The sequence below is a fragment of the Oryzias latipes genome, chromosome 9 (genome assembly GCF_053564925.1).
Source record: "Oryzias latipes strain Hd-rR chromosome 9, Olatipes_Hd-rR_3.1".
NCBI lineage: Eukaryota > Metazoa > Chordata > Actinopteri > Beloniformes > Adrianichthyidae > Oryzias > Oryzias latipes.
In genome coordinates this window covers 10052806-10065887 of record NC_136245.1, presented here as the reverse complement: position 1 = coordinate 10065887, position 13082 = coordinate 10052806, and the positions used below count along the sequence as shown (strand labels likewise).

The 13082-nt window shown below is 40.4% G+C and overlaps 1 protein-coding gene across 4 annotated transcripts; it reads right to left on the bottom strand.

The window, feature by feature from the left end:
- Positions 1-3443: 3443 nt before the first annotated feature.
- tbx1 (T-box transcription factor 1) lies at positions 3444-12871 on the bottom strand. 4 transcript variants are annotated; one of them, XM_004072751.5, is made up of 8 exons: positions 11789-12871; positions 10360-10705; positions 8626-8727; positions 8121-8292; positions 6873-7028; positions 5963-6030; positions 5349-5449; positions 3444-4468 (listed from the first exon to the last, which is right to left on the bottom strand). In XM_004072751.5, the coding sequence occupies exons 1-8, from the start codon at positions 11970-11972 to the stop codon at positions 4086-4088; spliced, it is 1512 nt and encodes a 503-aa protein (XP_004072799.1). In that variant the 5' UTR covers positions 11973-12871; the 3' UTR covers positions 3444-4085. The 4 variants fall into 4 exon arrangements, with proteins under 4 accessions (XP_004072799.1, XP_011477839.1, XP_011477838.1 ...); XM_011479537.4 differs by having other exon boundaries at positions 3444-4465; positions 11789-12867; XM_011479536.4 differs by having other exon boundaries at positions 3444-4465; positions 10360-10756; positions 11789-12116.
- Positions 12872-13082: the final 211 nt, after the last annotated feature.

Here is a 13082-nt window from a genome sequence, read left to right as displayed (position 1 = left end):
TCAAACAGTGTTCGTTCTGCTTCATGAGGGCCCTGTCTCCAGGGATGATAGGGATAAAAAAGCTCAGCAGGCTATACAGAAAAGTCCTGAGAAATCAAAGAAAGCCATGCTCAATAGCTAAGAATGATAAGGAAACAGAGGAGGAACAAAGTAATTTCTGAGCTACTGTCAAGGCAAAAACATGCCTTAGTGTTAGGCCTTTTTATACTTTTTTTGTGTTTTAAAATGTAACTGTTTCACACCTTACATTGGTGTGGAAAGGCACACGAAAGCATATTTTTGCTCATCTTTGCATGATTTCAGGTTTTAGCATCTTACATAAAGCTCCATCTATGCCCTTTGACCCTGACCCCACTGGTGACATCTTGCATTTCTAAAAGCTTCCCTACCCGTGTTGGCTTTGAACAAACACTCAAGGTGCTGTGGGCCAGCTTCCGTCCATTCTCTTATAAATCAAATACTGGGCCCAATGGTGCAGATGTCTTTTGAATGGAGCAAACATCACCTTGCGGGCCTCAGAATAGCCCTGGTGGGGTGGTAGCAGACCTCGTAAATCACTTCATAAAGGATCATTTAGGAAGTCAATAAATGGACTGGGGTCTGTCGGCACAAAGGGCCTTGTTCTTCACTTATCACCTCACGTGTGTCTTCCGTGGCCTTTGAGGTCAGGGGTCAGCTAAGCTTTGAGATGGGACATAATCCATTGGGCTATATAGATCTACGAGTCTCTTTAAGTGAAGAAGTCTTGACCTAAATCTTTAGCTGCACAATTAGATTACCGTTGATGTGGGAATATCTGTAAAAATCTTAATAGAAAAAAAATACTATGATGAACCAAAAAGTCTTAATAGACTAAGACTGGTTTTCATCTTTTTTTTGGCCTTTCAACACAATTTCATTGAGGTTTGTGTAATTCTAATGTTTCCATATTCCGTCAGAAATGTCATCGTAAGCTAAAGCACAATGAGGGGCTACTGAGGGTCATAATATGGGAGTCAAGATTCTGTCCTGTTCCACACAAGAGGAACTGAGTCAAGTTTACCTGGCTTCTTTTTAATAACAGCTTTCAGCCGCTGGAGCAGCTGCTGGTCCTCACCGAGCTCAACCAAATGCATCAAAGCCTGGATACGCTTGTCACAACACACGACCCAGATGAGTGTCAAGCGATCTTCCAGGTCTCATTATCATCCGTCCAGGCACCATTTTTGCCCGTCGATGTCGACATGTGGGTCAATAAACTATCATCCCGCAGAGTTACTCACTTTTTCCTCTAAGAAACCAAATAGAAAATCCAAATACTCTCCTGCTGAAAGCACGGCAACGCCTGAATAAATAAACGTCTGCAGAGGTGCTAATAAAGAAATGTGTGAATGTGGTTTCCAAAGAAAAGGACACGATGATTGTTTTGAAGTTGACACAGATTTGCAGTTCATAATTGTCTCTCCAGTAGGCGCACTTTCCCCAGATTTCCACAGCTTCATACTGTAGTAAATGAGCCAATCAGTGTCACCCCGTCCTGCTGCAGCTGCCACCCATTCATTATGACTGTGTCTGAGCATGCAGTACGGGACCAACCTTTTCACATCTTTACATAGTTTAGTACCAATGTGTGCAAGTTTGAACAAAACATGCTTTTTATGCACAGGGAATTCAAATATAACAGGTACTGCTCAAAATTTGGCAAAAATAAAATACAGCTTTTTTTGAGCATTGTTTAGAGTTAATTTATGCATATTTTTAGATTATCTTAATTATGTTTAATGGTAAAACACAGGATCTCAATCGCCTTCTGTAAAAAAAAAAAAGAAGTAAAATTGTGCCAGGTAGGGAATGTCACTATTGTAAAGGTTTTTGCAGAATTCTAACAGCTAGTTTGGGTTTTTTTTTTGTTTTTTAATTTGCTTACTTTAAGCCTTGACTCATTTTCGTATATCTATAAATTATTTTTGGAAATTTGCAAAGAAGGAAATCAAACATTGCCATTTTTATTTCACTATTTTTATCAATTCTGTTTTTTTATATATATTATGCTTTTTTTTGTCTGGAAGATCAAATGTTCTGTTCTTAAAAACTCAAGAAATCCTTTATTTAGTACTTTTATTCATTTGAATTTAGCTAATTGCAGCATATGAACTGCTAGAATTCTCAGTGTTGTGTCCCCTGTTTGATGAAAATCGCCTCCTCTTTTTGGAAGTCCACTCCATTTGAACAAACACCCCCTCTGAAGCCTCGTGAGGCCTCGCACTATCAGATGGATGACAATTGAAGCAGATAAAAAAAGGAAATATGAATATATTTTAGCTTAAGTGAACATTTGCAACCCTGCGACAGACTGGCAAACTGTCCAGGGCGTCCCCTGCCTATGCACAATAGTGGCCGGGATAGGGTCCGGCAGCCCAATGACCCCGAGAGGGACAGACGGAAGGAGATGAACGAATGAATGAACATTTGCAGTTTTAAGACTTTATAGATTTGACTTTATGTCTGTTATGAACTGGAATGGAGGAGTACAGACCAGTACTTTAGCCAGGAAATGTTTTCTTTCTTTTTTAAATAAAATTTAAAAAACAAAAGGGTCACACAATTATTTTCTCTAAAGCTCTTGTAAGTTTTTAAAGCTAGCTTAAAAGGAATTGTCAAACTTCTCTACTTTTTCTACATTTTCCATATTTAATTTAAAAAAAAGGTAAACAAACACAAATTATGCAACAAATTGGTTTTGGTCTGAACGTAGGGGAAACATTATTTAACCTCCGACACTTTTACAAACCGTTTAACAGTCAGAGGTCAAGAGCCTCCAGGCAAACCCCTCCGCCGAGCTTAACGCAACGGCAGCTGCTTCAAGGGGGAAAAAATATTTATTACAATGGATTGTTTGGCTACATTTCCCTTTTTATTGATATGCCTAAATCCAAAAGCAGAGTGTTCTCTCAAAAAAATGTATCTTGACAACAAAGGACAAAAGAGATGCAGCCAGGAGAATTTTTTGGGGGAAAAAGAAGTTGAGCATTGTCCATTTTTCCAGTATATGTGTCATCTAAAGGTGCTGCTAGTTAATTTATAGTTTAAACGCTAACTTTTCTTTAGAAAAAAACTATTTAATTTATTCATTAATTTTCGTGAAAACAAAAAGCCAACTTTGTAAAACTTGTAAAAGTTTGAAAATACAACTTTCCGGTTGTTCCATCAGGCAGGGAGTGTGACTTTAGCGTGATTAGTCGAGTGTATTTTCTTGTCAACCCAGGTGCAGATTCCAACATTTGAATCATTCTTAGATCTGACAGCTTTCAAATCCTGTGAGCGCAGCAGCAGAGGAGACCTCAACCTGTCTCAGCGCTGCAGAAATCCGTCCAGACAAACGTCAACAATACGATGAGCAAGCTATGTTTTTTTCCTACCCTAACTACATTTAAGGCCTTGAAATGAAATATTTTAACAGAGACTTTTCCTCTTTATGAATTACAAGAATTTAATGTTTATTTTACAGATACAGAAAAGTCATTCGGCTTCATTTATTTGCGTAGAATTTCTGCAAGTCAGTGCCATGGTACAAGCTTCTCAGAGCAGCTCAGGATGTTCAGAATCCTTTTTTTTCCTTTTTCATCTCATGCCAAAACATGCTGATCTGTTTCAACATCTTCTGATGAGCTCAGCATGCAAATATCTTGTCTACCTTGTTGATGGGACTATATGACATATGGCTTTTTTTGAAAGCAATATAATAAAACAACGCAAATCAAAAAGTGCATCAAAAAAAGGAAAAAGAAATCAGTCTGTGATGAAAAGTATTGTCCCTGTTAAGGAGAGGTTCCTCTTGTCTTTGCTTGTGTCTGCACTGCTCAAGGTAGGACGGGTCCTCATGGAGCTAAGTTCAAAGGTCAGAGTTGACCTCTTTAAGGGCCTGTGCTTCGCGGGAAGACACATTTCCTTTAAATAAATACGTTGGTGTTTATCCAGCAGAACGGAGGGGTGGGGGGGGGGGGCGCTCCGCTGACTGCACTAGCCACCATTGGAAAGGACATTGCTGCTGTCCTGCTTGCAGTGACCTCCACAGTCCTCAGCCCGACAGCCTCCCTGGACAGTCATTATCTGGGCCCATAGTCATAGTTTGAGGGGCCACTGGTGGCTGAGTACATGTTCGCTGTGGCGGGATTCATGTGGTGATGATACGTGTGTCCTCTGATGCTGGGTAAGGGGTACGGTGACGGTCTGGTCTTGGCTCCTAGATAGTGTTCATATGTGTTGGGGTACTTGTAAGGGTGATGGTGCAAGGTGTCCGGGGGTAGGGGGTGGGGATCCGACCGGAGATCGTGAGGAGGGCTGGGTCGGCCACCTGAAAGTGGGACGGCGTGAAGGCCTCCTGGAACAGGCAGGGCGGGGCTGAGGACACGGGACATGAGCTGGTGAGCTGGGTCTGCGTGTAAGGGTGTGCCACTGGGGTCGCGCTCGTACTCCCGTCTGCTGTCTTCTGTGAAAACAAGGTAAAGTTAAGAATAGCTGGTGTGTGGACAGATTTCATCCCAAAGTTTTGCACAAAAACTAAATAATTTTTACCCCTTGATGCCTAATGATGAAGATATGCATCAAACCACTTTTGCTCCAAATCTACATTTATCTAGCATCTACTTGAAAGCAAGAACACGAATGACCTTTTTTTAAAGAGAGGTATACAAATAAAAGGTATATAAATAAAGTTTAGCATCAAATACAGAAGGGGTTTGTACAAAGATACTCCTATGTTCAAAGATTTATAACCCCCTATTGTAACAGTAAAATCTGACCAACACAAGAGGCCTTCAGATCTTATCTATTTGCTCAACTGCTGTACACAAGTACATAATTTATAATTGATAAATAAATAATGTCAAAATATATAAATTTAAATGTCAAGGACTTTAAAAAGGCTTAACATAAGGAAATATAGACAAAAGAAAAAAGTGTCTGCCATTAAAAGATTTTCAATAAGGAAAAAAACCTAATTTTTAAAACTTTAGAATAAAAATTATGTTTTTTTTTATTTCTAAAAAAATAATCACATGCAAAGAATAAATTCATGTCATTTAACTGGTAAATACTTCAATGCTCATTTCAGGAAAGTTTCATAAGGTCTCTTATATAACAGCACAAAAACCCCTGTTATGTTCAGAGGATGACACAGACAGATTTTTGATGTTTAATTAAAAGCCAACGTGGGCCTGAATACACCACTGCACTACAAGGTGGAAGTGATGATGAATGCCAATCGATGAATAATAGAATTACAGAATCCCTAAAAAAACAACAACATTTGGTTGTTTGGTTTGTTTTCAATGGCAGGCATCCGTTTTGAACTAAAACAAGGTGCAGACCTTTGTCTGTGCCGTTTTGCTGAGGGGGAGATGACATTGGGTTTCTTGTTCTGGCAAAGGCACTCATTATTGGCAGAGAGCCTGGCCTGTGATTCCTGGGCCTGCAGACAGGAGATAGGATTCAGTTACACAGACTTAACAAACGTCAATGACACAGTCCTGTTCTATATGAGAATACTTCTTGTTTGTAACTTTTAATTTAAAATCAACAGAATGAACACAAAAAGATCCCAACTCTTAATAATTAAATAGTAAATACTCTTTTTTTCTTTTTTTAATCCATATCCAAAAGTGGAATAACGTCTCCCAGAAATATTTTTTAATGTGTTTACACAGCAGGAGGAACTGAATTTGAAAGATTTGGTGTTTGATCTGTCTGGGTGGGGTTTACTGCTAAAAAAATTATCAGTGAAAGGAAATTGTCAGTGACCGACATAGTTGATTGACTTTGCAGCAATAACCTCTGATATTCTCTTATTCATAACAACCCATATAGAAGAGACCTCCTCCCTTCAGACCCCTGCATCAAACAATTTTGCAAATAGTTTTCTGCCCTTCAGGGCTTCCCTAAACTCAAGCTGGCATGTTTGTGATATTTGAGTGTGAATGCTCACCAGTCTTCCGGGTCACAGTCCCTAAAGCCTTTCGCAAAGGGATTGCTGGCGATTTTCAGCTGTGTAATCTGAAAAGAAAACCAATAGTATGTAACCATCTTTTCTTTTGTTTTTTATATTTGATGAACTAAAAGTCAGTGATAGTTTGAAATAATAGATGCATTCTCTACGGATGAAACAACATAAAATGTCTTTAAAGAGGACTGGAATTCTAAAAACATGTCAAATAAATCACATTTATCTATAATATTATATATATATATATATATATATATATATATATATATATATATATATATATATATATATATATATATATATATATATATATATATATATATATATATATATATGTATATATATATATATATATATATATATATATATATATATATATATATATATATATATATATATACACACACACACAAAAGTTTATTATAATACTAAAAGACAAAATAGTTGTTTCTTGCTCAGTTAAAAATATGCTTATGACAACATCACTGCAGCACCAGTCTCTGCGCGGTTGAATGTCTACAGAAAAGGAGTTTTATTAACTTTTCGGTGTTTAGAAGTCGTTTTAAATAACCACTGACGACTGAATCTAAACAGGCGCAAAGACTGATGGAAAGCAGAGCATCCGCGGCGCAGAGAACGCCGCGCAGCTGTGCGCGCAGCCAGACCACAAGCGTTTACGCGCGGAGAGCGCAGCCTGTGAGACCTGCAGCAAATCACGGAAGCCGCTCGTTCTTGTATGGATTTGCAGCAAAAGTAGCAGACCATGTGAAACGTGTCGTTAAAAGCGCCACAAGTCACATTCTACGTCAGTGTGGTGGAAAAAAGCGCTCATGATGTGGCTGCAGGCTTCCTACGCATGCAGACCGCGCAGGCTTCGTGAAGCTGCACTCACCCGATGGTTCTGGTAAGCTGTGACGGCCGTGAAGCGGGTTTCCTCAAAAACAAAGGTTTTGTAGTTCTCCTCGGCGTACTTCTCGCTGTCCTTGCGCGGGTCTACATAAACCACATGGAACCTGGGTTGGTAGCGGTGCATGGAGTTCAGAATGATCTGTGGAAAGGACAAAGCTCAGTCTTTCAGTCACATTCGTGTTTATGAGCACGTAAGCTGGATCTGATGCTGCACAAAAACAGAGGACGCAACAGTAACACACAACCGATGGCTTGCGTAAAAATTGCGTAAAAATCACGAATGGCACGTGCATCTTCTGCATTTCTCATTTAATTTATAAAACATCGACTTAACACATGCGGAGAATCCTTTGAAAATACAGAAAACCTGATGATCTGTGGATGTGAAGCCTATTTTTCTGCAAGCAAATAACCTAAAGCCCAACGAATGTATTGATATTTGCATAAAATTACAACGGCTGTTGATAAAATAAACCTTAACCCCGCTAGATTTTATGAGGATTAATATACAAACACATAGCGTCTGCAACTATCTAATAACAACTTTATTGATGTTAAACATTTGTAGAAAAGACTGGACAAAAATTTGCATATGTTAAATATGCAAAGGCAAGGACTTTTGATTTTAAAAATGAGAAAATAATCTATATAATATTGAAGTGGACATATACTACACAAGTTATTAGACATTTAAAACACTGTTATTTCTTTAACCCAATTCTTGGGTTATTCATCTTAGGAAATATAATGGGTAACATTTTAGAGCAATACTAATTTTTTGGGTTTCATTTGAAGCCTATTTATGTTTTTTTTCTGAGGTAAAACAACCCAGACAAAAGTTAGTAACTTGTTAACCTCAGTGTTGGGTTAAAAACATTTATTTATTTTTAACTATAAAGTTTTTGTGTGTATGACATATTATCAGTATTTCAGTTGTTTAGTTAAGTTCTTCTTTAACAGGAAAAATAAACTTTAAAACTATATATTTTTAATTTCATTTGTTTGGTTTTGACTCTGCACTTTTGGGCTTCATTGAAGTATTTGAATCTTTACTTCTGATAAAACTTCCAATCAGGATTTTGACATTTCCGTTAATGGTTTTTCACGTTTATTTTAAGGAATGCAACGAAAAATGATCCAGATTTTTGTGTTTTTTAAATTGATTGACGTGATTTTAAAACGTATTATTTGTCTCTAGTTTTTTAACCACTGCTTTCAGTTCTGTACTTACATGTCCGTTGTCATCCAGCAGGTTGTTAGTTAACTTGAGTTTATCAAAGGAGACTATCTGCTTCATCCACTGCGCGCCTTTGGCCGGAGAGTCCGGGTGGTAATGGACCCTGCCCGGTGTGGCAGGATCCGCTTTCCCCGCCACCAGCCACGACGAGCTGTGGAAAGCATACCTGAAAGACCCATAAAAACAAAAATCATTATATCAGATATGGTTTTAGTTGTGACAACATAGTCACGCATGAAAATGTCCACAGACTCGGAAATTAAGAAAATGTAATATCTAACTAATAATAGTTCAAACGCGCTTCCTTCTATTTTTTTTAAACTATTATGGATTAGCCTATCAGAAAGTGTGTTTGGAATGAGCCTCTTAAAGTTGAAGCTACTATGGTTGCATATTACACCTGGGTGTGTAAAGTAGATGTTTATTTATATTCAAAGAAAGAAATTACACAATTTATGTCTCCCAGGTTTCTTTGGGGAAAAATCATCCGGGAGGTTACCTGTAGCGCTTGTCATCCACAGGCAGGAAGTCCATGAGAAGCATGTAGTCCGCCATGGGATCCATCCCAAATATTTTCACTTGAAAAGTTGGAAACATTCTCCTGACAAAGAAAAATAAAAAGAATTTTAATGTTTTTGGTGCACATTTAAATATCAACATTTTTCCACCTTTCTTATCTGCAGACAAAAGAGCGCATGTGCTGCGGTGTCTACTGATTTTGATGGAACTCCTCGGTAGGAAAAAATGAATTTGATTAGTTTTCAAGAAGGAACACTTTCCAAATATTTGAAAGACACGTATCTCCAGGCTTTAGGAGGGTAATTTTCCTCGAGCTGAAAGCCTCAGGGGTCATATGATCCTGTAAAAACGCGATCTCTGCGCGTAATTATCTTTTTGATTTACTATGCCTATATTGTTGTTGTTGTTTTTGTATCCACTCTTTTTAAAATCAATTTCCCTCCTGTTTAGTCATGCAATAAACTGCAGAAGCTTTCTGTCTGATCTGTCATTCATTTGAAGGGTTACGTGCGTAAATTGCGCATGCACGTTCATCAATTTACCTCAATCAAAAGTAAGGCTGATACAAAAGGGAAAATATAATTATATATCCTGTACATTTTGATTTTAAAGGAATTATCTCTGTTTTAGCAGAAACAAACAGGCCGAAGCTCTTCTGGAAATTTTTGTTTTTCTTTTCTTCTGCGCCCTGACATTTTCCCTTCAGAACCAAAGAGGTTATGCAGCAGGTCCGTGTCCACCAACAACATGGCGAAAGTTGAGTAATCTGCTGAGCCAGTGAAAGGGATCCTGAAATCAACGCTCAATTAACGTCAGTGTTGTGGCTAGGTGAGGCTGAAGGAGCTTTTAAAGTGCTCTGTTGCAGATCCCCTTTCTCCTGTCAGACAGAGCAGAGCGGGGAAAACCCTACCCCTCACTTTCCGACTCCAGGCACCCGCTCCATGATTCTTCTTAACATTAAAATTCAGCTCTGCGTGCCGTGTTTGGTTGCTGGCTGTGAAAAGCAGCGCACGGAGTGTTTATGTCGAGTAGTAAAGTTTATAGGCCCCGAAAAGGTCACGGGTCAGAACATGTAAGAGATACTCCCAGATCTGCAGATTTGGCAAAAAAGGGATGTCGAATTATTCAATAACCCACATTTAATATAATCGTTTAATCAAAAAATAAAACTCTCCAGCAGATAAAAAAAAGATCAAGATTCATTACAAAGGTACTAAAAAGTAAAACTACATCATACATAAACAGGGCGGCAGATTAAAATGTGTCGGCCCGTAAAGCAACAGTATCAAATGGTGGGTTTATGGATGACGCGCAACGCCTGCGCGTCCACGGATCCACGCATGGCCATAAACAACAAATGTCAAAGTCTGGAGATTCAGATGCACAAATGTTTTCTCAATCTTGCGTTATGGTCCAAAAGTGCACGAGGCAAAACTTTATGTTTGAATTAACCGATTTAAACTCCAAAATACGTATTTTGACATTTAGGACTGTCGTTTTTTTTAGAAAAAAAAATCGGATCAATTTTCAAAAAAATAAATAACTAAATGAAAATTCCATAACATCTAAAAAAGTATTGGTTTTAAGTCTTAAAATAATCTAGGAATTTGTTCTATTTTCCTTTATGAATTTGGTGAATTTTGTAATATTTGGACTGAAGAAGTGAAGTAACAGAAGGAAACGCTGCGCCGGCCAGCTTGTTCAGTGCGCTCACCTGCCCGCTTTGGTGACTATCATCTCCGTTCCCAGCTGATTAAACTCGTCCCACAATGCTTTCATCTCCAGCTGCACGTTAATATTGGCTACCTTGGGGTTCTTTTTCACGATACTTTTGCTGTTCGGCGTAGAGCTGGAGGACGACGACGACGACGAGCAGTTGGGAGTCCCGGTGTCGCTCGGCTGAGCCGGACCCGAATTGGATCCCGGATAGTTGTAGGTATGCTGGGTGGCCGGGCAGGGCTCGAAGTGGGACTCATGCTGGCTGTAAGGGTCCCCGGGGGACGGGGAGAGATGATAGCCCCCCGGCGTGTTCAGGCTGCTCAGGCTGTTCGTCGTGAAGGCTGCAACATCGCAAAAATGGGACAGCTGCGTCAGCCACGGGCTGGAGATGGCTGAAATCATCCCAGAAAACTGGATTTTAGCAACTAATAAGTGTGCCTTTCTTCACAAGTTGGTTCAAAACGAAAAACAGGTTAAGAAAATCAGTATTCAGAGATCCCCAGATGTAAACGCACTCCGATTTCAGTTCAAAATGTCTGCACTCAGTTGTCCTCAAAGCTGCATCCACTGATCTGACGTCCAAAATAAGTCCAAAAACTGCAGCTCCCAGCTGTTCACAGCTTTGACTTCGTGCCGACAGCGTTTCCTCTGGATCGATCTGCGTCCTGAGCCGCCTCTGCTGTGCGCCACTGCAGTGCGTTACGCTCAGGCCAGCCTCCTTTCTTATCTGACGCAGAGGGCCTCCCCTTTGCGATAAAAACCGGTTCTTATTTCTATTTAGATAAGGAACTGCAGGTAATGTGCCTTTTCCTCGCCTTTGGGACGAGACTGATTGACAGAGAAGTGCGTCCTTTTTTCTTTCTTTCTTTTTTTTTTAAATGGGCTTTCCGGCACCCATTTAACTTTTGGATAAGGCAGGGTCTCGCCCCCATCACCCCCGTTCACAAACACTAAGGATCTGCCCTGCAGTGCGGAGGAGTATTAGCGCTTTACAAGGTAAACACGCGCTGATTTGCATGAACAAACAAACAACCAGGCAACAGGTGACAGTTGCTGTCTATGAAACAATCCAAGTGCGGGATGGACATGCAACCCTCCTAATGTGAGCTGGATGTGATTATTATGGTCTGTTTTTTACCATTACGCACGCTTCCCCTGTGAACCTTCGTCTTTTTTACTTCATTTTCGTCCAGAATTAAAGTTTCAAGACTGGAATGACTGGATTCCCCCCTCCCCTTTGAAAACTAGTGACCACATTTCTGTCGACACAAACTCTGCCAGGTTCTCCAAATCCTGTAGCTCAAACGACGCACCACCAAATCTCGAGAGAAAAAACTTGCCCATGAACGGGTGCGCACGGGTGATAGTGGGGTGTATTTATTTAATCACAAACGTCTCAACAGCTACATAAAATCTACATTTACCTTCCATTTCCCTGGTGACAGTGCTGTAGTGCATTGTAAAAGAACTGTGCTTGTGCAGGTCTGGCTTGTTCAGGCCGGTGCTGTGTTTGTCAGACGCTGCGTTTCCTGCTCGCTCTGCAGCCGAAATCAGAGAGGCAATACTGAAAGCATTTGCCTTTGGAGAAAGGGGACCGCCGTCGTCCATAGGCAAGAAATCGGGTCGTTAAAAGCCGTCCCTCCTCCTCCTCTTCCTCCTCCTCTTCCTCCCCCTCCTCTGCCTTCCAACCGCACAGAAAGTAGAAGGCTGCACACGACGAAAGGGATCATGCGCCAAAAATGCGCTTTTTTCGCTCCTACATTCCACCACTGGCACTCCGTGGCTCATGCGCTTTCCCGCAGAGGATTCCCGCAGCTACTGTGAACACGCAAACAACTCCCCGAAGTTTCGATCTATTTCGCGGAACCCCGCAAGAAGCGCTCCAGTGTCAAAATAGACGCACGAGGGAGGGAGAAAGAGCTTCCGTTGTTTCTCCTCCGATCGCTGGCGGGGTGGTGTCATCTGAGTCGTGCCTTGAGGAGAATCTACCACGGGCACGAGAATGTCAAAAGTGAGGGAGATCCACGCCTCCCCTGCTTTGCAAAAAAAAAAAAAAAAAAAGTGTGCGCGCGCTGAGCTGAATGTTTCATTTCAAAAAGACATTGTCAGTCATTTGAAGTGAAGTTCAACGTCACTGCAGTGTCCGGCTTCAGAGCGCGCCTCGTTTCCAGTAAATGATGGCACTATATACATATCTGCGCCTCCTCAGCCGTCCTTATGTACTCCCTTTTTTCGGAGCTGAACATCGGCTGAACTATACTAAACTGCAACTCATGCGCAATAGTAAGCTCCACAAAATGAGGTTTTCTGTTCAAGTTTTGTTAGAACATCTTTGAGTGTAACAGACAAACTTAAAAAAAATTAGCCCCCAAAAGCAAAAGTAATTTTAGAACCAGGAGGTCCATGCTCTAAATGTTTCGACAAATAAGCACAAATAGTGAAAAAAAGTAAAACTCGAAAGACACCGATTTGGCTGTTTCACTTGGACTTGACCTCTTTGTCTGCCAGTCTTTCTCAGCTTATCGAGGTTTAGCTTTAATGTGCAGCAAGTAGAGGTGCGCTTTGTGGAAGCTGCTGCGATACCCTTCAATTGGCACCGAATTAAGTGTGAAAGGAGCAGGAGATTAAACCTGTGTGTGCTCTGGGGGATTCTCCACGGGATGGATGGATGGATGGATGGATGGAGAGAGAGAGAGAGAGAGAGAGAGAGAGAGAGAG

Excerpts from the sequence above, each read along its gene's own strand:
- tbx1 (XM_011479535.4), bottom strand. The coding sequence starts at position 11,972 with ATGGACGACGGCGGTCCCCTTTCTCCAAAGGCAAATGCTTTCAGTATT. Across the intron at positions 10,757-11,788 it reads TGTCACCAGGGAAATGGAAG|CCATCTCCAGCCCGTGGCTG; the intron begins GTAAATGTAGAT and ends GGATGATTTCAG. Across the intron at positions 5,450-5,962 it reads GACTGTGACCCGGAAGACTG|GCCCAGGAATCACAGGCCAG; the intron begins GTGAGCATTCAC and ends TCCTGTCTGCAG.